The 24728-nt window shown below is 41.8% G+C and overlaps 1 protein-coding gene across 1 annotated transcript in view; it reads left to right on the top strand.

Annotated features, from left to right (window-relative positions):
- The window catches only part of LOC311059123 (uncharacterized protein), a 36336-nt gene extending 12275 nt beyond the window's left edge, over positions 1 to 24061 (top strand). The window contains exons 11-26 of the mRNA XM_084076776.1: positions 105 to 323; positions 1507 to 1653; positions 2356 to 2571; positions 3158 to 3286; positions 3738 to 4031; positions 4838 to 4942; positions 5690 to 5827; positions 5998 to 6105; positions 6317 to 6369; positions 7122 to 7331; positions 7831 to 9837; positions 10934 to 11272; positions 14951 to 15209; positions 16029 to 16220; positions 16874 to 17003; positions 22611 to 24061. Coding sequence (XP_083932902.1) covers positions 105 to 323; positions 1507 to 1653; positions 2356 to 2571; positions 3158 to 3286; positions 3738 to 4031; positions 4838 to 4942; positions 5690 to 5827; positions 5998 to 6105; positions 6317 to 6369; positions 7122 to 7331; positions 7831 to 9837; positions 10934 to 11272; positions 14951 to 15209; positions 16029 to 16220; positions 16874 to 17003; positions 22611 to 23215 — 5151 coding nt within the window. The 3' untranslated portion in view covers positions 23216 to 24061. The remainder of the gene's footprint in view (positions 1 to 104; positions 324 to 1506; positions 1654 to 2355; positions 2572 to 3157; positions 3287 to 3737; positions 4032 to 4837; positions 4943 to 5689; positions 5828 to 5997; positions 6106 to 6316; positions 6370 to 7121; positions 7332 to 7830; positions 9838 to 10933; positions 11273 to 14950; positions 15210 to 16028; positions 16221 to 16873; positions 17004 to 22610) is intronic.
- Positions 24062 to 24728: the final 667 nt, after the last annotated feature.

Below are 24728 nucleotides of genomic sequence, written 5' to 3'. Positions count from 1 at the left end.
GATAATATCAGTATATCATTTCTGAGAAATCTTGATTTTGTCAATGCACGTGTAAAATAAATTCTCCTGTTATGGAAGAGCTCAATGTCCTCTCTTTTGACCAGGCAAAAATGGTGGGTTACCCCGGGCAGATCCATGCCAACATCGGCCCCATAAGGACCAACGTGACCTTTGACCACAGAGACTGCGGCGTCACGCTGCTGAAGAACGACCACGTCCTCATCAACCTGCTGGTGGACCAGCTGACCAGGAAACGCCGGGCAGCCAACATCAGACCCAAGATCCCTTTCACCTTCAACTATACCAAGGAGAAGAGAGAGAAGGTGAGGACTCGACCTGAGGCCGATTCTATTAACACATTACCTACCAACAACGGTTATACTCGTTGTTGGAAAAATACCCCGTTATCTGCCCAACCACGAGTATAACCGTTTTTCCCCCAAAAATGTTTTTTTCTTTTCTTCTTTTTTTGGTTTTTTTTTTCTTCAATTTATCCACACAGAACCAGAGATATTGTGATCCAAAGATTTCTAGCTCCATTCACTCCTTGGTTAACTTATTACTTTAAAATCCTGTATCTCGGCTCCTGTGTACTTTTTTTTTTACCATGTTATTTTGGGTGAAACATGCTATTTTCAATTGGCTGCAATTATGGAACGGATTACCGCAATCGGATAATTTTTTTCCACGATTCTACGAGACTCCTGTGTGTGTGTGTAATGAGGGGATCACCGTGAGGACGGTGATCACAGAAAATATTTTGTGACTACTTAAAAAATGTTTTTTTAACATTGAATGTAATGCTGGCAGTGGGGGAAGTAAAAAAAAACCCTCTGGCAGGGAATGTGTTAATGCCTCTACATTTTACAGTGTATATTGGAATCACTTTATAGTTTTGTATTTATGTGTTATATACTGTTGGTCCTTGGTATGACTCAAAATAGCTCCGATACAATTCCTCCAAAACGTTTTTTTTGCAGAAAATAGCAGCTCTACAAACACATTTTGTCACATGTTGTAAGCTTATAGATCAGCTATTTTCAAAACAGAAGAGTCACTGGTATACAATTTACAATTTAGGCATTAAGCAGACGCTCTTAATCCAGAGCGATTTACAGTAAGCAAGGACAACACGAGGTCAAATGCATAAAACTAGTAATCTAGGATCATAGGTAAACCAAGAACCTATTATCAGTCTAAACAGTAGAATATTAAAAAAAATCGATAATCTGTACATTGAAACTATACACACTATAGGATGCCAGGTCAACAAATGACATCTGTCTACATAACATGCTATCTGAATTACATTTTAGCCCTTGCATAAGCCTGCAAGGTCGTCAAGGCTAGGGCAAGTGATATGTGCTAAGGTGGAGTCTGAAGAGGTATAGAGCCCGGTAGCACTCCGATCAACCAAGTATAGGTGGTATAAGTGGTTGAAGTGAATGTAATTATAGGGTTTAAGTGGTTGAAGTGAATGTAATAAAAGTAAATTTGTTGTTTCAGGGGATGATCAAATCTCTGGATAAACCAGAGGGCGTGCTGAAATGTGACGGACATGGCGAGTTGCCCTTTGACGTCACTGAGAACTTCAGTGACACAGAGTTCGGTCCCATGGACGTGGACAGGGAGGTGGAGTTCACTCTGGCCGAGGTGAGGAATGAAAAAACTTTTTTTTAATGCTTCTGAAGGTGTAAACCCCACCCACACCAATATTTACTCTTCTACATCTCCGAAATATGAGATATGACATGATAAAAGAATATTGCCAAAAAAGGTCACAATCGTCAATTTGTAAATACATTTGTCATATGTCATGTTTAGTTTTTCTCCCAATGTAGTCGTTATATGCCAATTCCCGATTGCCTGTGTATTCTAATAACATTTAACCACTTACAGTAAAACCTGTAGACTTACAGTAGTAAACTAGACCTGAACTGGCTCTGCACTTAGATCGCTTTTTTCCGTCTACACCAAATGTCTTTGCCAAAAGTAGCCAATCTGGGAGCTTGTAGATAGGCTATCTTTGGCTAATGTTCCCCCCAGAATATACTGTAGATGCTGGGGTTCAAAGTGGTTAACGTTATATGAAGAAGGAAGGCACTGGAGCAAACTCGGACAATTAAAGCCTTTCGATGTCAATACATCTTCATCAGATCACCTGATGAAGGTGTATTGACATCAGAACGTCACATTATTTGCCTGCACCCTGTTATTAAAAGGCTTTAATTGCTCCAGTGCCTTCCTTCCTTCATACTTACCAGTCCCGCTCCTGAGGTGCACCGGACCAGCCTGCATTTGGCTTGAGGTGCGGTGGAACCCCGTTAATCAATGTTATAATCTGTTGTCTTCCAGGTGAAGGAGAAGAAGAGAGCCATCAGGCTGCGGAGGATGGAGAAGGACAAGATCCTGGCTGAGCTGAGGAAACGAGAGGAGGCAGCGAGGAAGCTGAGAGAAGAGAAGGAGAAGGAGAGACAGGAGCAGCTGAAACGAGAGGAGGAGGAGAAACTGAGCGAAGCGGAGAGGAAGAAGACTGAGGCGGCCGCCGCACTGGCTGCTGCTAAGGGCAAGGTACGCATGGATGGATGTAGGGCTGGGTGATATGAATTCCCAACTTATCCCAACAATATCCCAACTTTTGCCTCGATTACGATTAATGCTATTTTTGAATCCTCTCTCTCTCTCGCTCTCTCTCTCTCTCTCTCTCTCTCTCTCTCTCTCTACATAAAGATTTAAAGTTTTTCAGATTTATTTTTTTGCGTTTTTAGAATCGGCCTCTGGTCTAAATGGGTTAAATTGCCAAAAAAATACCGATCGACAAGCTCACGCCCTGTGAGCTTGTAGATGAAAAAAGGAATATCACTTACAAAAATAATATTATAATTGAAAAAAAATGTGCTTCTCGATTATTCAATTAACCTACGGTTATTGGGTATAAATGTTGGTTAATTGTCCAGCCATGCATTGATGGATGGATAGATGGGGTGGATGGATGGGTAGATTGAGAAATGGAAGGATGGATGGGTGGATAAATTGATGTTGATAAATACACACTTATAAATTAATGACTACAACAGATGTCACACTATCGTATTGATTTTCATTACTCTCCTGTGTCTGTGTTTGTGTGCGTGCGTGCGTGCGCATGTTTGTGCAGTGGACTCCACTGGGTTTCAAGTTCACGTGCCCAGACTCGATGGATGAGATCAGCAGGGAGAGGTTTGAGGGTACTGTGCTTAAAGCCATCCCCAAATCCTACGACAAGGAAGACCCTGCGGAGCCAAAGGTTTGGAACGGAGCACACAATGAGACATTTAGATCCTGTTTCCCGGTTTGACGCAATAAGTGCTATTCTCTGAAAATCAACGGTACATTTCTCACCTGAGCAAGCAGGAAGGCTCTATTAGCTCAGTGGTTAGTAAACGTAGCAATGCCACTTTGTTACAAGTAGAAGATCTGTATTCCAGATTTTGCAGGATGAAATGGGTGGTATTGCTTTTATTAAAAGAGAAGTGTGACCCCAAGTGGTCAAAGTCAATATTGCCTATCACACCGGTTTGGAAATGTTTAACTGGCCCAAGTCTAACACAGACTTTCAATCTGTATATAATAGAATAAAATAAAGAACAAAAATGAAAAGCCAATCTACAATCTCTCAATGTGTCACTTGTAGATTGGCTTATAGATTTTCCGTAAATGGTCACAGTCACAGTCTGTGTGTTTTTTTTTATCGGCAGGTGGAAGTGAAGCAAGAAAAGACGGAAGACAAAGGAGAGGAGGTAGGAGTGAAAAAGGTGGAGGTGAAACCAGATGGAGAGGAAAAGGAACAAGAGAAAAAGGAAGGAGAAATGGTGCAGGTGAAACAGGAACCGGAAGAGATCTCTGTTGACGAGAAGAAGGCGGACGAATCAGAGAAGAGCAAAGACGTGGACGTCGGTCGGCTGGTCATGACGGTTGCCGGGGAACAGAAGCAGCTGGCGTTTGGGCGCCGTGACCTCCTCACCATAGCAACCATGATGGTCGGAGACAAGGTGACCTGACTTATATTTCAGATTATCTATAAAATATACATTTTCATATGCATGGCCTATGTTCTTTTCCTTCTGAATCATATCAGCTTGGAGCTCTGAAAAGGATTTCTGATTATGATAAATTTCATACTGATATTATTAGGGGTTGTAAGTGATATTCCTTTGTTAAATTAGTGTTGAATATATATATATTGATAGTAATCATTGCTGTAGGGTGTTTGTTCAGTAACAGGAGTCTACCCCGTCTCTCTGTATGAGCATGCAGGCTTGCTGCAAAAGAACCTGAAAAACGTTTTGCTTCTATTCCACCAACCATCACTTCCAGCACCGTATTGTTTTTTATGTAGTCAATATTTGTAACGTTACATCCAATTATACAAGTATACAGGAGACCTTTTGTAGGAAGAACAGTGATTTTCAACCATTTCACCCAGTGTGATATGCATTAGGCCACAGACCCCCATTTGACACCACTTGTTTATCTCTGAGAACACAATCTACTACAGTGTAAAAACCTCTATTTTTGCTAACGTAGTTTTCTTGTGTTTGTCTAGTTTTGTTCTGTTAATTCTAGTTTTGTTCTGTTCATGCAGTTTCTTTTCTTTTTTTGTAGATTTATTCTGTTCATTATAGTCATTATAAGTATGTGAATTGGAGATTACAGTTATACTTTGGTATGCATGGTGCATGACCATGCGGTGCATTTTCATCTGTTTATACATTTGATCAGAATCACATAGGACACCGTACAAAATGTAACCCTAAACCCTAAAGCAGTAAACTAAAGTGTGAGTTGATTTACAAAGGTGCGGTTCAACATCGCCACTCACCGGGAAACCAAAGAGGAACGGGCCACGTTCGTAGAGATTCTCCCCGACTCCTTTGAAGAATCCACGGAACAACGAAGACACGTAAGTTTAAGGAAATATTTACGTGCAACTTAACAGAAAAACAAGCCCAAAGTTGCTTATAATAAGCAGACATGGCAACACTGGTTGCAACATCGAATAGATACATATACGACCTGGAAACTGATTGATCGATAATCCATTCCTATGTTCAGACGTCACCCGGACCTTTCGACTGCGCTGTTAAGCTCTCGAACCCTAGCGTCCCTATTCTGGGGGGCGAATATTGGGCAAAAAAATTGCCAATCTACAAGCTCAAGTTATGAGCTTGTAGATTGGCTATAATTAATTTGAATGTGGTTGTCCCCTCTGTGTCTTCAGGATGACACAGTTTGTCCTGGGGGTGTGTTCAAATACACAGTTAATGACTAAAATTCGGCTCAAATTGCATAATTGTGTATATCGTCGCTGTCGGGCAGAAACCTCTTATCTCCATATTTAAACTTGTTGTGTTTTTTCGTAAATTAATGCCCTACTTGATCATACTGCAGCGTCAAAAAGCAGCAGATTTACCAGCTCGAAACGCGGCACGACGTGTTTCGAGCTTGTCGATCTGCTACTTTTTGCTATTTTTTTATTTGAATCCTGAAAAATTACATTTTGGACGTATGAGGTTTCCACCCGACAGAGACGATATGTCGGATGTATTGATCCTTGAAGGAAAGTTGGATCAACACAATCGTATAAAAAAACGTAAGGTAAACTGAAAAGTTAAGCTCATAAAATGAACAGCTGTGTTTTCTCTCAAAGGGTATCGTGATAGAGTTTTTGGAAGATTCAGGGTGCATCAAGTGTACCCAGAATCCCCAGCTCTACTTCCACATGACGGAGGTCATTGAAAGGAAGAAACTAGAACTCAACGAGAAGGTGGAGTTCAGTGTCGTGCCGGTAAGATTGCTCATCACTTAACACATTGCCTGCCAAGGACGTTTTTTTCATATTTTCCGGCTGTTACGGCTCTCTTCAGTATATAATGTTACTGTTTGTTGTAAACATCTGTATTTGAAATTATTAAACGGGTGTATTATTTATATACATTTTATCTTGTTTTCCTCTAGCATGAAACAGCCGAGGGAGGACTCCAAGCCATCAGGATAAAACGTTTCACTGAGAAGGTGTTTCTCCCTGTTCGTAAACTGGGAGGTGTTGGAGCCACAAAAGCAAAGGTGAGACGACTAAAAGAGTACCGTTGATCACGTTTAGATGATGGAAAAATGAAAAAGAATGTTTGATCATGTTTAGATGTAAAAACAAAAAAGGTTTAGTTCACTGATCTGTTTGGTGTAGCTAGCGGGGTTAAGTAAATATAATCAAATATTATCATTTAAAATAATTAATTAGATTGTACATACATTCTTTACTTGTGTGTTCTTAAAGATGACCATCAAGCTGGCTAAAGAGCCTGATACCAAGGACACTGAAGACTCTGGGTGAGTTGCTAAAGCACAATTGTACAAACATCTCTTGTGCTTGTTAAATCATTCTCTTTTTATACATATTGCTGTACAATACATAAAAAGCTGTAAACTTCAGTCTTTTAACAAACTATTGTTTCTGTTGGTAACTATTATATTGTCGCTGTCGGGTGGAAACCTTCCTTTCAGGAAATGGGGAAAAAAGAACCTGTGTTCCAATGGAACCAGTGTAGTTACTACAATGTATGTATTCACAAGCTCTTGTTAATACTTTTCAGTGGTTAAATATTTATAAAACCCATAGACAGATGTAAGCACTTTCAACCCGGCATCCCTATTTTGCGTATGTCATTATGCGAAAATGTTTCAAAAATAGCCAGTCTACAAGCTCATACAACAAGGATTAAAATAGGGCATTAATCTTTGGAGAAAAGAATGATGATGATGATGATTAAATGATGGAACAGAGATACGGGGCCCTATCTTGCAGGCGTTTGAGAACTACTGATTTAGAAGGCATTTGTAGAATCCGCCTCAGGTCTTAATTTGTTAATAGTTTTACTATTATGAAAAACATTTTAAAATAGTGAAAATCTATATCGATGTGTTTGTAGATCGGCTATTTTCACTATTTTAAAACTTTTTTCTATAGTTAAAAATGGCTAATAAGTTTAGGCATCAGGGGTAAGACACCGGGCAAGATAGGGTTTCTTGCCCGACAGCATAATCCAAGCAATAAACCTGAGGTTGTTTTTTCAATTCTGCAGCAAGGACAAACCACAGAATGACAAGATGAAGGCAGTGGTTAAAAACCTGCGGGCACAGGACAGCAAAACCAGCTCTGGACACAGCTACAGCTACAGTGCCGGGCGCTATCGAGGCAGCCGCAGCAGGAGTCCGTCCAGGGACAAGTTTGGACGCTACGTCGATAAGAGACACAGCCCCAGCCAGGACAGGGCCAGCAGCAGCAGCAGCAGGTACACAGTATTCATTTCGTCGACTAAAACTATGACGAAAAATGTCCGTCGACTATCTTTTTTCACTGACGGAAACAAAGTAGGAATTAAATAAAAACGAAGCTATGGTGACTAAAACTAAGACTAAATATATTGACAGTTTCTTCAACAAATGAAAACTAGACAAACTAGAAAATGTTAGGGAGGGACTAGTGGAGAAGAGATAGAACTAAAAGACATTTTATGTTTGGTTGGGCTCGGGTGTTGCGCTCTAAAAATAGCAGATCTACAGTTGTGAGCTTGTAGTTCGGATATTTTCAGCATGCAACCAAGTGTAAAATCTGCCATTACGACACCATCAAGGCCTGCCAAAATATTTTTTTGTCGACAAAATAAACTGTAGATTTAGTCGACTAAAATCTTATATTTAGTCGACTAAAACTAAATATGACAAAAACTAAATTACATTTTAAAGACTATGACTTAACTAAATCAAAATTTGCTGTCAAAATTAACACTGCAGGTACAAGAGCAGAGAGAGGGACAGGTCTCACAGGAGGACCAGGAGTCGGAGCAGGAGCGGTAGCAGGAGCGGTAGCAGGAGTGGCGGTAGGAGGAGTAGTAGAAGTCGCAGCAGGAGTCACAGCCGAAGTAGGAGCAGGGAGCGAAGCAAGGACCAGACCGATAAGAAGAAAAGACACCACGGCAGCCACGGCAGCCCGGAGCGAGAGCTGAGCAGGAAGAGGAGCAGGGAGGAGCCGAGGCGCGGCCGCGGGGCCATGGTGGAGGATGAGCTGGCCAGGAAGAAGAGGGAGCTGGATGAGCTGAACCAGATGATTGCCTACAAGAAGGCCTTGGTGGAGCCCCAGGACCCCAGGTCAGCAGACCCCAGCCGTGGGACCTGCATCGACTATGGCCACGGGCGGCTGCCAGTGCCGGTTGCTGAATACAAGCCGCCTCGGTCTATTCTGAAGAAACGAGCTGACAGTCCTGATTATGGCCGCTACCCCCCATCCTCTCTGGAACCTAGAAGACCCTACGACGAGCGGGACAGGCCCTATTATAATGATTCGTACGGCGGGCCCTATCGGGAACGACCGTACGACGACCCCTACGGTGACCGCTACAGGGACCGTCCCTACGGCGAACGTCCCTTTGACAGCCGCTACTATGACGATCGCCCCTTTGCCGACCGTCCTTATGCCGACCGCCCCTACAGTGACCGCCCCTACGCCAGCGGCCCCGGCTCCGGCCCCGGCCCGGCCCCCAGCCCGGCCCCCAGCCCGGCCCCCGGCCCTGTTCCTGCCCCTTACACTGATCGGTACGATGTTTACGACGACCCCTACGAAGACCGGCAGTACGATCGCCCGTATGGTGATCAACCGAAGTATGCCAGTCCGTACGATCCGCCTCCTTCGGAGCGGCACCGAGATCCCTCACCGCCTCCTCCTCAGTCTTCTGTCCCCACCTCCTCCTCCTATCCTACTGAACCTCCTTCCAGCAGCTCCTACACCCATGGTCCTTCTGGTAGCTCCTACACTCATGCTCCTTCCAGCAGCTCCTACACCCAGGCTCCCTCAATCGGCTCCTACACCCAGGCTCCCTCAAGCGGCTCCTACACCCAGGCTCCCTCAAGCAGTTCCTACACCCAGGCTCCCTCAAGCGGCTCCTACACCCAGGCTCCCTCAAGCGGCTCCTACACCCAGGCTCCCTCAAGCGGCTCCTACACCCAGGCTCCCTCAAGCGGCTCCTACACCCAGGCTCCCTCAAGCGGCTCCTACACCCAGGCTCCCTCAAGCGGCTCCTACACCCAGGCTCCCTCAAGCGGCTCCTACACCCAGGCTCCCTCAAGCAGCTCCTACACCCAGGCTCCCTCAAGCAGCTCCTACACCCAGGCTCCCTCAAGCAGTTCCTACACTCTTGCTCCTTCCAGCACCTCCTACACCAATGCTCCTTCCAGCACCTCCTACACTCACAGCTCCTACACTCAAGCTGCTGTACCTCACTTGCACCAACAGTCCCCTCCCTTTCGACCACCATCTCCCAAAGAACCTCCGCCTAGAAGCCCCTCCCCAAGAGCTCACTACAACCCTCCTTTTCAGATGACCTCTAGTCGTCAGTCGTCTATCGGTCAAACAGCGCCGCCGTCTTACGAGCCGTTCTTTGAGAGCACGAGTCCCAAGATCCCAGACGACGGCCTGCTGCCCCACGAGCGAGCCGTCCAAGACGGCAGCGGCTTCTCTCGACTCTTCTCACAAGATCATTCAAACAGCAACACGCCATCCCGAGACGGGGACAGGAGGATGCCGTTAAGCCCCAGTAGGTCCTCCGTGGAGCGAGCCGGCAGCGAGGACGGTAAGACGGAGGAGCCTTACGACAAGATCCAGTCTCTCCTCAGGAGCATCGGGCTGAAACTGTCCACCGGGGACGTCTCCAAGCTGGCCACCAGAGCCCAGGAAAAACACTATGCCAAGAGTGACCGGTCATCCGTTTCGTCCGAACGGGAGCCGAGACATTCATCTCTTGGGTAAGTAAGCCTGGCTCAATTGTAAACATAAGCGCCTGATGAAATTATTAGATCATTATCATTTTGCATAATTTTCTGAATCGACAATCGCCTCACAACGCGTTGGTGATGTGACACATTGTGAGCGTGTAGATCGGCTATTTTTAATTTATTTTTGAAAGTATAAAAGTATTAAATGCATTCATTGCCTGTTTTGGCTATAGAACGTTATTTAATTTGATCATTTGTTCCAGTCATCGTCAGTAATTTCTATATATACATAAGTTGTTTGTCATAATTATCTGCCCTGTGTTTTTATTTTTATTTTTACAAAGCCTAAAGGGCAAGCAGACATTTAATTTAGATTCATACGTTCCAACATTCAATGCCAAAAATACAATTAAATAATTTAACCTGTTAAAACCGGGGGAAAATAGTCTTTTATATTTTAGCTATCGTCTTTTAGATCGTCTCTGAAGGGGTGAAACCTCAAAACTGTTACTTTTCAGGATTCAATTAAAAATATGGCAGATAGACAAGCAAAACGCGGCGCGTTTCGAGCCACGTTTCGAGCCATGTTTCGAGCTTGTAGATCTGCTATTTTGATACTTTTGTTTGACACTAGGGGTGTGCCGTGTACACTCATTTCACAATACAATATGATACACGATATTGGGCTCACGATATCGATACGATACGATATATGGCACTTTTTATATGAAAATATATGAGGGGGGGGAAAAGCTTATGAAAATATATGGGGGGGAAAAAAGCAAATGCAAAAACTTTCAAAACAATATTTTTTCCCCCAAAATGATACATATCGTAACGAGAACGTATCACGATATATCGCAGGACAATATATTGGCACACCCCTATTTGACACTGTACTATGATGAAGTAGGGCGATAATTTATGTTAAAATGATGGAGATACTGTAAGAGGTTTCTGCCCGACTGTAACAATGTATAGCAACATACATTTTTCAGAAAACTGTTACGATTTAGAAGGCATTTGTAAAATCGGCCTCAGGTCTTAATGGGTAAATCGCAATTATTTGTACCGTCTGTACTGACTAAACTATCAACTAAACTTTTTCATGTTGGTGTGGTGACAGTCCTACCCCTGGGGAGGAACGTCGTTCCAGTCGAACGGCTTCCTCCGAACGCTACCACTCCCCATCGCCCGCCATGCACTCTCCATCACCCGCCAAGTCGTCCAGCGTGGAGCCGCCCAGCAGTGGGCAGCAGCAGGGGATCTCGGAGTACGAGGGCTTCTTGGACCAGCTGGAGATGGAAGCCTTTAAGAGGGCCAGAGAGATGCAGCGGAGCCTCACCAGCTCCATGGGAGTAGGAGACACACCTGAGCCTCACGCCAGCACCCCTCCAAACCCCAACCAACCCCAGCCCATAGCCGCACACTACGGCTGGGCTTCCCACTACTCCTCTACATCAAGGTTATTCATAGTTTTGACATTTTCTTTTATTATTATTTTTCGTTTTGACTTAGTTTTAATTAGTTCTTAACGCGGGCTCGGTAGTTTGATTTATTGGCCTTTTTTAAGGCCTTAGTTTAGTTTTTATAGACAGGAGGGATTTCAGAAAAAAGGCCTTCTATAAGGAGGTTAGAGGCATTTGGGGGTAAAAGTTGGGAACAAGGCCATTTTACATAATTCAAGGGTGCTGAATCAGAAAAACACTGTTCCCAAGCAAAATTCTTAGTGCTTAACCTCCTAATTTGCATATCAAAATGGCTGCCGATTTTGAAGTATTTCTTAAATAACTCTATAACAAAGCAATCAAATCTGACAAATAAAGTTTATATATTTATATTCTGAGGGTCAGACAATGTGTGGAAGGTATTTATAATGTAATAGATGTAAATAAATGTAAATAATGTAAATAAATATGCAAATTAGAGGCCACTATTACAGAAAACGGTTTCGTACTTAAAGTGATCCATCCGCATCCCCCTTATTTTATTTTATCTCTACATATCTGTATTTTTACCATCCTTAGGACATCTAAAATAAATATTTAGATGATGTAAAAATCCTGGTACATTTAGCCCCTGATGACCAAAAAATAAATGTGACGTTCCATAAATACGCTATCATGGGGATTTCTATCTTGTATAACTCACCCCCAGGAGGAGTTAGAGCCACAGAACTATAACTGAACACAAACTACTTTCAACACAACTATATAGAGTGGGATGGGGATGGCTAAAGGTACACTTAGATGGCCAACAGGGAAAAAAAATATTGGTCGTGCACACACAAACTATTGCCCGTGTACACAGTGGTTAATCCAATGGTCTGAGTATCTACAGGGCTGACAAGGGACTAGTACAGCCTAGTACAACCTAATAGAGCCTAGTACAACCTAGTCTTAACTAGTCCAGTCTGTTCTATGCTAGTATAGCCTAAATCGCCGTCCCCTAGTCTGTTCCATCAAAAGGCTGGACTAGGCTATGGGTGTACTAGGCTTTACTGTTGTAGACTCTACTGGTCTCTAATAGACTGTTTTAAATTCCAGTAGGCTGTGCTGGTCTGTACAACGCTATATTAGGCTGTACAAGGCAGATCTGTACTATGGTCTACAAAGGTTCATGCAAAACTATTGCTCGTGCACACACAAGCTATTGCCCGTGTACACAGTGGTTAGTCCCAATGGTCTGAGTATCTACAGGGCTGACAAGAGCCTAGCACAGCCTAATAGAACCTATTAGAGTCTAGTACAGCCTAGTACAGCCTAATCTATCCTAGTCCAGCCTTATCAGTCCTAGCATAGCCTTGTACCCCCTCCCCTATTCTGTTCTCCCAGAAGGCTGGACCAGGCATGGGTGTACTAGGCTGTACTATACTAGACTCTACTGGTCTATAATAGGCTGTTTTAAGCTCTAGTAGGCTGTGCTAGGCTGTACTAGGCTCTATTAGGCTGTGCAAGGCAGATCTGTACTATGGTCTACACAGGTTCATGCAAAACTATTGCTTGTGCACACAAAAGCTATTGCCCGTGTACACAGTGGTTAGTCCCTATGGGTTGAGGATCTACAGGGCTGACAAGAGCATAGTACAGCCTAATATAGCCTATTAGAGTCTAGTACAGCCTAGTACAGCCTCATCTATCCTAGTCCAGCCTTATCAGTCCTAGCATAGCCTGGTACCCCCTCCCCTAGTCTGTTCTCCCAAAAGGCTGGACTAGTCTTGGATGTACTAGGCTGTACTGTACTAGACTCTACTGGTCTCTAATAGGCTTTTTAGTGGCGCTAGCCGCTCCATACCTGACTTTGTCCGTGTGCGTCAACGTTCTGATTGGTCAGGTGCGTCAACAAAGTGATTGGTCAAGCTTCACGTGACACATGGCTATAAACACATTATAAACACATATCGATGACAAAATGTATCAAAGGCGCCGCTACCTTCACACAGGGTGTGATTGTTTAATCTCTAGTAGGCTTTGCTAGGCTGTACTAGGCTATATTAGGCTGTACAAGGCAGATCTGTACTATGGTCTACAAAGGTTCATGCAAAACTATTGCTCGTGCACACGCAAGCTATGGCCTGTGTACACAGTGGTTAGTCCCTATGGTCTGAGTATCTACAGGGCTGACAAGGGACTAGTAAAGCCTAAAAGAGAGTATTAGAGTCTGGTACAACCTAGTACAACCTACTCTAGCCTAGTCCAACCTGTTCCATGCTAGTATAGCCTATAGAAATGATTTCATGTGCATGCCATAAGCAATGCACAACACGTCGTTGCAAATGCCGGAAATCTGGGTTACGATGCACAGCCATGTGTGCATGTCAGCAACGGAGTGATGATCAACCTCCTTGTATGAATGTGGTCTAGTGTCTAGACTTTCGTTCAACAATGGCCAATACAGTATCTTTAGAGTAATAAACCGTTATCTGTTATGGGGGCCGCTATTTTGCATATTTCGGAGTAGGCTGATTATTATATTATATTATATTATCATATTATATTACTTACAAATTCTTTACTCACATTGTAGAAACTGTATATAGACACTTCATTTGTCAATTTTGCTTGCCTGGCCACAGACTTATTGAAGATAAAGGTGCGAATTTGCCAATTTGGCAGCCATTCAGATATGCAGATTAGAAGGTCAAAAACTAAACATTTAGCATGGGGAAAAAGTATGTATTTTAGATGTCCTAAGGATGGCAAAAATACAGATAATTAGAAACAAAATAAGGGGGATGCACCTTTTGCACCGTTTGAGTACTACGGTACATCATTTTATGTAATGGTGGCCTCTAATTTGCATATTTATTTACATTTATTTACATTTATTACATTACAAATATCTTCCACACATTGTATGACCCTCAGAACATAAATATATACACTTTATTTGTCAGATTTGCTTGCTTTGTTATAGAGTTGTTTAAGAAATACTTCAAAATCGGCAGCCATTTTGATATGCAAATTAGGAGGTTAAGCACTAAGAATTTTGCTTGGGAACAGTGTTTTTCTGATTCAGCACCCTTGAATTATGTAAAATGGCCTTGTTCCCAACTTTTACCCCCAAATGCCTCTAACAATCACATATTTCAGAAATCCCACCGGTCTATTATTAGTTTTATTGTAATATGGGGTATTTGTCGGGTGAGATTAAAAAAGTTCTGAAAAGTAGCAACAATATGTTTTATTTTATATCATTTTAGTTTTTACAAAAACTACTAAAACATTTTGATATTTTTTTTATTTCAGTAACTATGTAACTTTTTTCTAATGAATTTTTTTTTGATGTTGTTCAATCTGTATGGTAGATTGTGTTAATACAATATAACAATTGGGGTGGTTGTATTTTGTCTCCCTGCTCTTCTATTGAGACATTTAGATCATGTCAAAGGTCATGTCTCACCTAGACACAGGATCTGAAACGAATTTTGACCCGATGGTCAAGATTCAATTTATCCCCTGAGCAAGCAGGCCGGCTCTATTAGCTCAATGGTAAAAAATGTCAGCACTTGCGCAGGAAACCGGGTTCAAATCCAGGGGTAGAGGAGGAAAGTTACATAGTGCAGCTTAAACTTTTTTTTTGTTGTCAATTTTAGTTTTTGTTATTTTTTAGTTGACTATAATAACGTTGTTCTACTGCACAGCTCCGCCACCAGCGGCAACATGGCTGCTGCTGCTGCTGCCACTTCGCCTCCTGCCAGTCAAGTGACCCCGAGGTTTGCGACTCCCCCCGGCCCCCCTCCAGGACCCCCTCCCAGGCGGACAACTCCCGGAGTTCCTCGTTTCGCTCCCCCGCCGACCTCCCCCTCCGACGTAAACCTTCCCTTTTTAGGGCAGCCCGACATGGCCCCGACCTCCGCTTCCACCACGACTCCTCCCCCACCGCAAACGCCGCCGCCTCAGGTCAGTGTTCATTTTGTTTTTAAGTAGTACAAAAATTGCACAGGGCAGATATGATTACTTAAATATTCAAAGACATTACTGACACATTTAATGATTTTATACTTAAACATTTTTGTTTAAATATTTACGAAAATGTTTCGCCGACTGACTATCTATTGATCATTTTGTCAACAAATAAAAACTAGACGAAAGTTTTAGGTAGATCCAGCAGAACTAAGACAGGTCATTCAGATTTTCACTCAAAGGTGAGCACCCAAGCTAACGTTAACGTCAGGTAATTCATCAAAATTATTTTTTTTAAACGTATTTTATTCTACCTGAAGAGAAGACTTAAAGTTAATTATTAAGCCCAGTCCATTGATTGATTGATTGTTTTAAATAGCCAGGCAATTTAAAATGTTATACAGGGAGTTAAAATCAGCCTAAATAAGTTTCATTAGCTAGGTTTCCACTGCAGGGTCAAATGGGGGTTCTTGGTTTAGCTCTGATATTGAACTTATTGAATTAAAGATTAGAAAGCCACATTGGGCCCCACAGTGGAATCCAGGCTATTGACTTGGTCAGGCTAACAACAGCTAGCGCTCAGTCATACAGAACAGCAGTAGACGTGGGAAATGTGTGCTGCGGAATGTGCCTTAAGCCAAGCAATAGAGGTCCATCTCATCTAAGAAGACAAGAAGACTGCTGCCAGTGACTACACACAGTGTAACTTAACTCCTTTTCTTGTCCATGCCAGGTAGTCAACTAAAATCGTATGATATTTAGGCAACTAAAAGGAATTGTACTGAAAAACTAAAACTAAACCAAAATGTGTCACAGAACTCTCCTTGTGAGCCCATGAGCGATCCGGCCATCGCCACGACCGTGGCTCGGTGCCTGAAGGTGATCGAGACGGTGAAGACAGCCGCCAAATCTGCCAAATCTGTTCAGTTCAGCTTACCGGCGGAGTCTCCTTCGTCCTCCAGCTCCGGCGGCAGTGAAGACGACATCAAGGCCAAACAGAAAGAAAAGGTAACTCTTTGCCTACCATGGACGTGTTAACGCGTCGAATTCTGTCATGGCGGTTTTCCACTAGATGGCGCTGTTATCTATCCTATGGATGATGATTTCACTGCCTGATGACGACCGAACCGAAAAGGACGTTGTTTTAAAAAATAAAAGCTTATTTACTTCCTGTTTATTTCCTGCAGTGAAATGGCCATATATCTCCGTTCCTCCTGCTTTATGGCAAAACAAGCCTCATTGAAACGGCCATAGCTCTTGAATGGAGCATCGCAACCCAGCAAAAGTAGTTAATATAGTATCACAATCATTTTAACTGCTTTATCCATTTATACATTGGCTATTCAAAAATAGCAGATCTACAAGCTTGCAGCGTGTCACTTAGTGCCACGCTGCGAGCTTGTACATGTTATTTTTGAATTGTTTTGGAGGGGGATTCCTGGCGGAAAATCTTTTCAAATGGGGGTCCACGGCCAAATGTATATACATTTGTGGGTCCTTGGCATGAAAAGGTTTGAGAACTACTGTCATAAAGTATGCTGCTAGAATGGAAAAGATAAACAAAACCACTGTAGACCAATGTGGTTGTGTGTGTGTGTGTGTGTGTGTGTGTGTGTGTGTGTGTGTGTGTGTGTGTGTGTGTGTGTGTGTGTGTGTTGCAGTTGGACCAGTACAACCAACGCATACTGGACAAGAGAGAGCAGCAGTACCAGGAGATGCTGGTTCGTAGAGAAAAAGAGAGAAAAGACCGAAAAGCAGACAAAAAGAAGGATCCCAACGCTGTCCAACCAGGTATCAAAACATACTGAAATACAGTAGTTTAAATCTGTGAACCGTCTAGCAAGAAAATAAGAAATAGTAAAGGTCAGAGTTCATAGAAGGATCAGGCGTCAAGGGTTCAGTCATAGGGATTTTAGGACAGTGTTTCCCAAACAGTGGCTCGGGACCCATTTTCGTGTTGCACACCCATTTTTAATACCTTATTTTTCTGCTTCCTACATTTTGCTTTTAATTATTATTATTTCAAAAGATTGTAAAAAAATGTCACAATTCTTTGACACAAATTCAAACACTTTTCAAAAGAATGTCATAAATTCATTTAGAAAAATATGTTTTGGTTTGTTTTAAGAAGTAGTGAAAAAGCTCACCATGTGACGCGTTGTGAGCTTGTAGATCGACTATTTTGACTAGTTTGGGTCCCGGGAAGCCATTACATTTATCTTTTGGGTCTCGAGCTAAGAAGTTTGGAAAGCACTGATTTAGGAGGCCAATACTGAGTGAGAATTAAACATAATCTGTCCTTTGTTGCACGGCCATGTAGACAAACATCACATCATTTAAATTTGTGGTTTTCAAACTTTGTGACCACGTCACACAATGAATGGACAAGTCAAAGTCTCAAGGCACACCTGTATTCATAACAATAATAGCAGATCTACAAGCTCACGATGTGTTGTGTGAGCTCACAAAATCCCAAGACGAACCTGGACCTTGTCTCACAGCACACCGTTTGGGAACCACTAATTTAAATAAGTTTCAACTGAAAAAGGACATTGTGAAAAATATGAATTAGCCTTTAGAATCTTTAGAGTAGCGTGCTGTAGCCTTGCAGTAGTCATTTGAAGGAGTTTGTGTTGATGCAATCATGACATAATTCATCAAAATGTTTTTTTAAATCTTATTTTATTCTACCTGAAGAGGCTGAAGACTTAAAGTTAATTATTAAGCCCAGTCCATTGATTGATTGATTGTTTTAAATAGCCAGGCAATTTAAAATGTTATACAGGGAGTTAAAATCAGCCTAAATAAGTTTCATTAGCTAGGTTTCCACTGCAGGGTCAAATGGGGGTTCTTGGTTTAGCTCTGATATTGAACTTATTGAATTAAAGATTAGAAAGCCACATTGGGCCCCACAGTGGAATCCAGGCTATTGACTTGGTCAGGCTAACAACAGCTAGCGCTCAGTCATACAGAACAGCAGTAGACGTGTGAAATGTGTGCTGCGGAATGTGCCTTAAGCCAAGCAATAGAGGTCCATCTCATCTAAGAAGACAAGAAGACTGCTGCCAGTGACTACACACAGTGTAACTTAACTCCTTTTCTTGTCCATGCCAGGTAGTCTTTGAGTTTGATTGATTGAATACTTTATTAGACAGAAATGTAAACAGTGTGTGGTAGTCAGACATTAAGGCTAAAAGGATAATACGAAAAAGTCCTGGGGACTCGTTTCCATTGTGGTCCTATGTATTCAATTCATCAACACAATAGCTGCATCTCTGGTTTGTTCCGTTTGTGTTTTTTTCCAGATGAGGATTTTATGCAACGTTGTCACTTTTCCCTTATAATAACATTCATCTATTTAGCATTGTGTACGGCGTATTCGTAGCTTAGTTAACTCTTATAGCTATTACAGCTAGCTTACAAATAACCGCTATTGTGTTTGCTATTGTGTAGCTTTCAAACCAGAGTTGAGCCGTTTGATTTTCCAACCATAGTTGAGTCAGAAGAATGCCTCCATGAAGAATGTGCTGTTGAGCATTGTTGTGCTAAATAAAGCTAGAGGTCTCCAGGAACCAGGCTGTTACTAGGAGTGAGGATGAAGGCCCAGGACGTTGCTAACATTTAGACGCCTACAGTCATTTACTGTCACATCAGGATCTGCTGTAAATCTCGGGAGGTTTTCGCTATTACTTTCAATGGGGTGCTGTCACGTTCTCTTTCTGGATTGGCTTTCACAGACATGGCTTAAAATAAAATGTTTAGTGTAGTTAACATTGTGCCTTAGACGTTGAAAAGGAATTAGTCTGAGTAAAGGTTGGCATGAGTTGATTTTACAAAGAGTTTAAATTGAATCCGTTCTAGAAATACGTAAAGCTGCAATCAGTAAGATTCATCTACTAACTGGGATTCAAACCTACATTCAAACCTACATTCCCCATGTTGTTTTGGTGTAAACTAAAGCGTCCTTGGGTTTCTTGAAATGTGCTATATAAATCTAAGTTGATGTTATTGTTATTATCATTATTATTATGTTACTGTTGAGCTATAATGGTGAGCACATTATTTCGATTTGAGTTCCATGCAGGATCTCTTGTTAACCAGTAGATGTCCTACCCAACCACAGGATCTAAATGTCTCAGTAGAAGAGCTGGGAGACAACCTCCAACCCCATTTAGTTGTGTTATATTGTTTTAACATTCTCTACCATATTTTATTCTCACAAAGTTATGGATTGCAGCTTTAAATTGCCTAATGTCATTTTTCGTTGTGATGGTGATGTAATGATCGCTGGCCACTATCACTCTGATATGTTAATCCGTTGGGTGTTATGTTTTTTGTTAGAAACTTCAAGCCTAGGTTTAGTTATCTTTAGTAATGTATTTCATATTCCATTAGCAATATTTAAAAAAATCTAAGCCATGTTCAAGAAAGCCACATTAAGGCCTATTCCTGACTTGAATTCCCTGTTTCGTTCTCTGCTTGGAGAGGGAGAATGTATTCGATTGAGTCATTTAATTGTGGGTAAGTCATATTAATTTATTGAATATCTGCTGGAGGGACTGCCAGGTTAACAGCCAAGCTTATCTCCATTAACAATACATCTAGAATAAAGCAGTGGTTCTAATGTCCAGCCCTGGGAATGTGGACTAACTGTTGTTTTACATTCTTGACATCTAATCCCAAAACTAATCTAGATCCGGGACACCAATAGGGTTGGGATCCGGGACCGGATCCAACATTGCAGAACCGGAATCGGTTCCATCACATTTGGAACTATTTCCGGAACAGTTTTCATCACACTGTCAGAGCTGCTATGTGGACTTTCAAGGACCACCATAACTTGAGAGTGTGCAAATGGAACCAAATGGACCCATTTGGTTCCATTTGCACGCTCTCAGTTACAGACCTGCAAGGGTCTGTAACCCCCCTGTAGGAATCGGACCGGTAAGAGTTGAAATCGTTAAAATCTAAAGGATTCCAAGTAACCCTAGACACCAAGTGATTGAATAACTGCCTGAAGAGAAACGATGCAGTTGTCTGGTTCCGAAGGACTTGTCGTTAAGAACCACTGGATCTGAATTATAAGCCTTTGACCTTAGAAAATGATCCGGTTCGGCAGCCATTTTGATCTGCGCGTCCACCTCGTGTCAGAGTAGCCGTTCCGCCCTGTTGCCAAGAAAAGAGACGATTTATTGGAAGACCAAGAAGAGTAAAGTAAAGCCTACTTCAGTGCTTGCAGTGATAGACAGCAGGTATTTTAATTATTTTAATAATTCACAAGGAATCGGCGAATCCCAACAAATACTTTCCTTGTGGAAGTGCAATACACCTCTACAGTCAGGGCGATATCTGATTTAAGTTTAAATGTTCTCTTAATATTTTATATGTTTAATCATTATTCACAAGCACTTCATTGTACAGTAGATTTACATTGCCTGTGGTAGACAAAACTGGTTGGCGTCACATGTTTATTAGCTAGGGATTATTCTACATTGCTGTATTCTCCTCAAAATGAAGTGCATTACATTTCATTCCAAAATTAGATGCGTTCATAGATCTTAAATATGATAATGTAAATTACCGTGACTTGTAAAACTAATATATTTAGTATATACTGTATATATAGGTTGTGTAGGTACCAGCGTGGGCGCTGGGATTATTGTTATATGTAGCTAGTTTATAAAAGAAAACATTTCTTTTGGTCCAAAAGTTAGAATTGTTGAATGTCTGTATTAAATTAATTATTTTGACCCTCCTTTTAATTTGTATTTAGGCATTTAGCAGTTTTCTTATCCAGAGAAACGTAATACCATTTCATAGCATTTTCTAGATTGAGATCAGAGGTGTTTCTGCATGCTAACATAAATAAGTCAATGTTAGCTAAGTCCTGCTGTCGCTCTGCATACTGCATTCATTGCAGTAGATTTCCTGTTCACTGCATTTATTGCAGTAGATTTCCTGTTCACTGCATTCATTGCAGTAGATTTCCTGTTCACTGTATTCACGCAGTAGATTTCATGTTCACTTAATTCATTGCAGTAGATCTCCTGTTCACTGCTCTCATGCAGTAGGGTTCCCATTTTGACTGTTTTCGCTCAGCGAGCCTCATCTGTACACAGTGCACTGGTTCAGGTAACCCAAGTTCACATTGGCTAGTTACTATATCATTACTGGATGGAGAAGCAGCCTAGACTCGTTTTAGCTCCATTTGACTTAGACAGGAAAAGATGAGCTCCACTCTGTAGTCGGAAAATAAATGGAAATTAATGCATAAATAATCTATTATAATTGTGGGTCATGGATCCCCTGCTTGATTGTAGTAATTCACCACCAAATATAATAGTGATGTTATATAATTACAACTTAACAAGTTAACGTTGTTACCGTACAATTTTATTTTCGGGTATGAACTTTAATTCCATTTTATGTTTCCACACTACATTCTGGACTCTGAATGTGTTTCAGTTTAGTCAACGTATAAAGGAGCATACACGACAAGTTCAGAGAATATAATCTTGATCATGTTTTTTTTTTATTGGATTTGAAATGTTTATCCATTACATCATGTTTAAACTGTGTGTAGCTAAAGCTATGGTTGACACTTTTGGGTTTCTTGCAGCTATGTACAGTATACAGCAACATACATATGTTATTTTTGAATACATATTTGAAGTTTTTCAGAAAACTTAGGTCACGATTTAGAAGACGTTTTTACAATCGGCCTCAGGTCTAAATGGGTTATATGGAAATATTTTATCAGTAGTTTATAGTTTTTATGTCAGTGTTGCTGGCCAGATTGAAGAATTGATAATTGCATTTATGGCCGTACTGATTTGAAGTAAATGGCGATGTTAGGCCTTGAAGAAAAAGGTAGGTCATTTTGATATTCCCACTGTTGTATTGAATACAAAGGTATGATTGGGGCATGGTGTTCAAACTGATTATTTAATTTGTCAAAACGCTATCGGTTAGACCCAGTTAAACCCAACTATATTTGAAATAAATATCATGCAATAAACAACACGTGTGTGCAGGGCATTAGAAACACTGATTAACCAGTAGTAGTGTGATTCATATTGAAACCACACTCGTACAGGACATTTTACTTACATTATTTACAATCAAGGTTCAGTAGATCGTAGAAAGAAATGTCTCTGTATTCAGGACATTTCAGTCCTCTCCTCAGCTGATTGGTTTAGTAGAATGTTCTCTACCAAACCATTCTTTAAATTGTAGCTCATGTGTTTTTTGGAGTTTTAATTTAGTGGGTCCTGATTTCGAGGACACAGAACACAGACATCGGTTTTGCTGTTTGAAACCGGTTAAGAGCCACTGTTGTGGACCAAAAATGAGGAGCATTGTAACTCAGACCTTGTCCTGTCAACTTCTCCTCTATAGGCAAGAGCAGCGAACCCAAGAACGTGTGGATCTGTGGCCACTCGCTCGTGTACTGGGCTGAGTCCAGAGCCAAGTCCCCAGAGGTAGGTATGCAGCTGGGCATGGACCCCAACAATGTGGTGATTTCGTGGAAGGGCACGCAGGGCATGACCTGGCCCCAGCTCCTGCCCCTACTCCACCAGCTGAAGGTGAAATGGCCAAACCCTGACGTGTTGATCATTCACCTGGGGGGCAACGACATGAGCACCGACAGCCCTACGGATCTCCTGGCCTCGGTGAAGAAGGACCTGACCTCCATGAGGAGCATCTTCCCGCAGTGTCTGCTGGTGTGGTCCAACATCCTGCCCCGCAGGGTGTGGCGCCACTCGTCCGACGCCCACGAGGTGGACCTGGTCAGGTCCACGGTGAACCGTCGCATCCATAGCATCATCGCCGAGCTGGGCGGCACCGCTCTGACCCATGACAACATCCGGTGCGGGTCCAACACAGGACTGTATCGCGCGGACGGGGTACACCTGTCGTCGAAGGGAATCGACACGTTCAACTTGAACCTGCAGGATTTTCTGGAGAAGTGGGAGATGGAGGTTAACAAGGGGCAGAGTTAAAGGTCTGTCTTAGACTTCACAATTAAGTGTCCTTTTTATTTTTATTTTAAAATGCTGTCAGATAGTCTACTCTCCGCTGTACTTTTCTTTACTTAATTTTAGATGTGAAAGGTTTAACAACAGACAAAAATATGGAAAGAACTAGCTGAGGAGGATGTGTAGGTCTAATCCAGTTGGCTGATGACGCGTAGAAAATGGGTCTTAAACTTGTAGGGAGAATTCTTCTTTTATGTGTGCATATTATATCTCATTTAGTTATTTTTGTTGTTGTGATGGGTAGACACTGTAATGAGCTGGTTTAATTTGATGAATAATGCCCCATAAATACAACATCAATTCTATTAAAGTATTCCTGAATTGTCAGTCTTAGCTCGTCATTCAGAAACATTCGTAGTTCTGCAGTGAATCATGGAGAATATATACTTAAATTCTGTCTCAATAAACTACATATGAAATACTGCATTTGCTTTACTATAACAGCCTACAAATGATTTTGAAATGATGCACAAAGATGATGCCATGACTATTTAGGTAAACAACTTAACTATTAGTCTTGCAGTCTTGCATGCAACATTGTATTTATTCACTTAAGATTTTCATGTGATGTTTTATGAGCAAGTAAATATTACCATACAGTTTTATACATGAAAGAAGATACGCAGAGGAATATTAATCTTTTTACTGATAATGCTTTAGCTGTGCTCTTCAACCGTATGTACTGTACTAAAGGGAGTTTATAGTAGAGGTTCTCAACTCTGGTCCTGGGGAATCTTAAACCTAAAGCTAGATCTATATTCTAACGGGCAGTGGTTCTCAAAGTGAGGGTCCTTGGGGGAGGGGGGGTTCCACGTGGTCCTCGGTAAAATGGGGAACAGTTCAAACGCTCAACCCATATTTTACTTTTTTGGCTATTTGAAAATAGTCGTTCTAAGCTCACGCAATGTGGCGCCTTGTGAGAGTTTAGACTGACCATTTTCAAAACATCTTCACAAATGTTCTCATGTGGGGGGGGGGGGTCGCTGGCACAAACTATTTTCAGACAGGGGTCCCTGGCACAAACTCTTTTCAGACAGGGGTCCTTGGCCAAGTTTTGCTTCTTTGACATGAAAATGTTTGAGAGAACCACGGTCCTCGCCCAGGACCAGAATTAAAACCCACTGATTCAGAGAAAGATTTTATACTAAGCACGTGTTTGTTTAGTGTCAGTTTTCATTAGATGACAATGTGTTATGTTCTCCACTTGGATGTTTGGCCGTTGTGTTGTAGCCATCAGGGGAACGGGCTGAATGAACCCAGGTGAGTTGTGTTGTAGCCATCCGGTGGGAACGGGCTAAATGTGCCAAGGTGAGCAGTTTCTCTTGCTGGTTGGTGATCCTCCTCCAGGATGAGTCCCCGACTTCACAGGTATTGAAATAATTTTAAAAGTATTTTTATTACAGTTAACAAAAACTAAACTAAAAACAAAATCCATGTGTTCTAACATTTTAGTTAACTCAAATAAAAATACATCTAC

Source organism: Gymnoscopelus microlampas, assembly GCF_963454915.1.
Source record: "Gymnoscopelus microlampas genome assembly, chromosome: 13".
In the NCBI taxonomy this organism is placed as follows: Eukaryota; Metazoa; Chordata; class Actinopteri; order Myctophiformes; family Myctophidae; genus Gymnoscopelus; species Gymnoscopelus microlampas.
The sequence above is the reverse complement of the archived record's forward strand: the minus strand, read 5'-3'. Positions and strand labels throughout refer to the sequence as shown.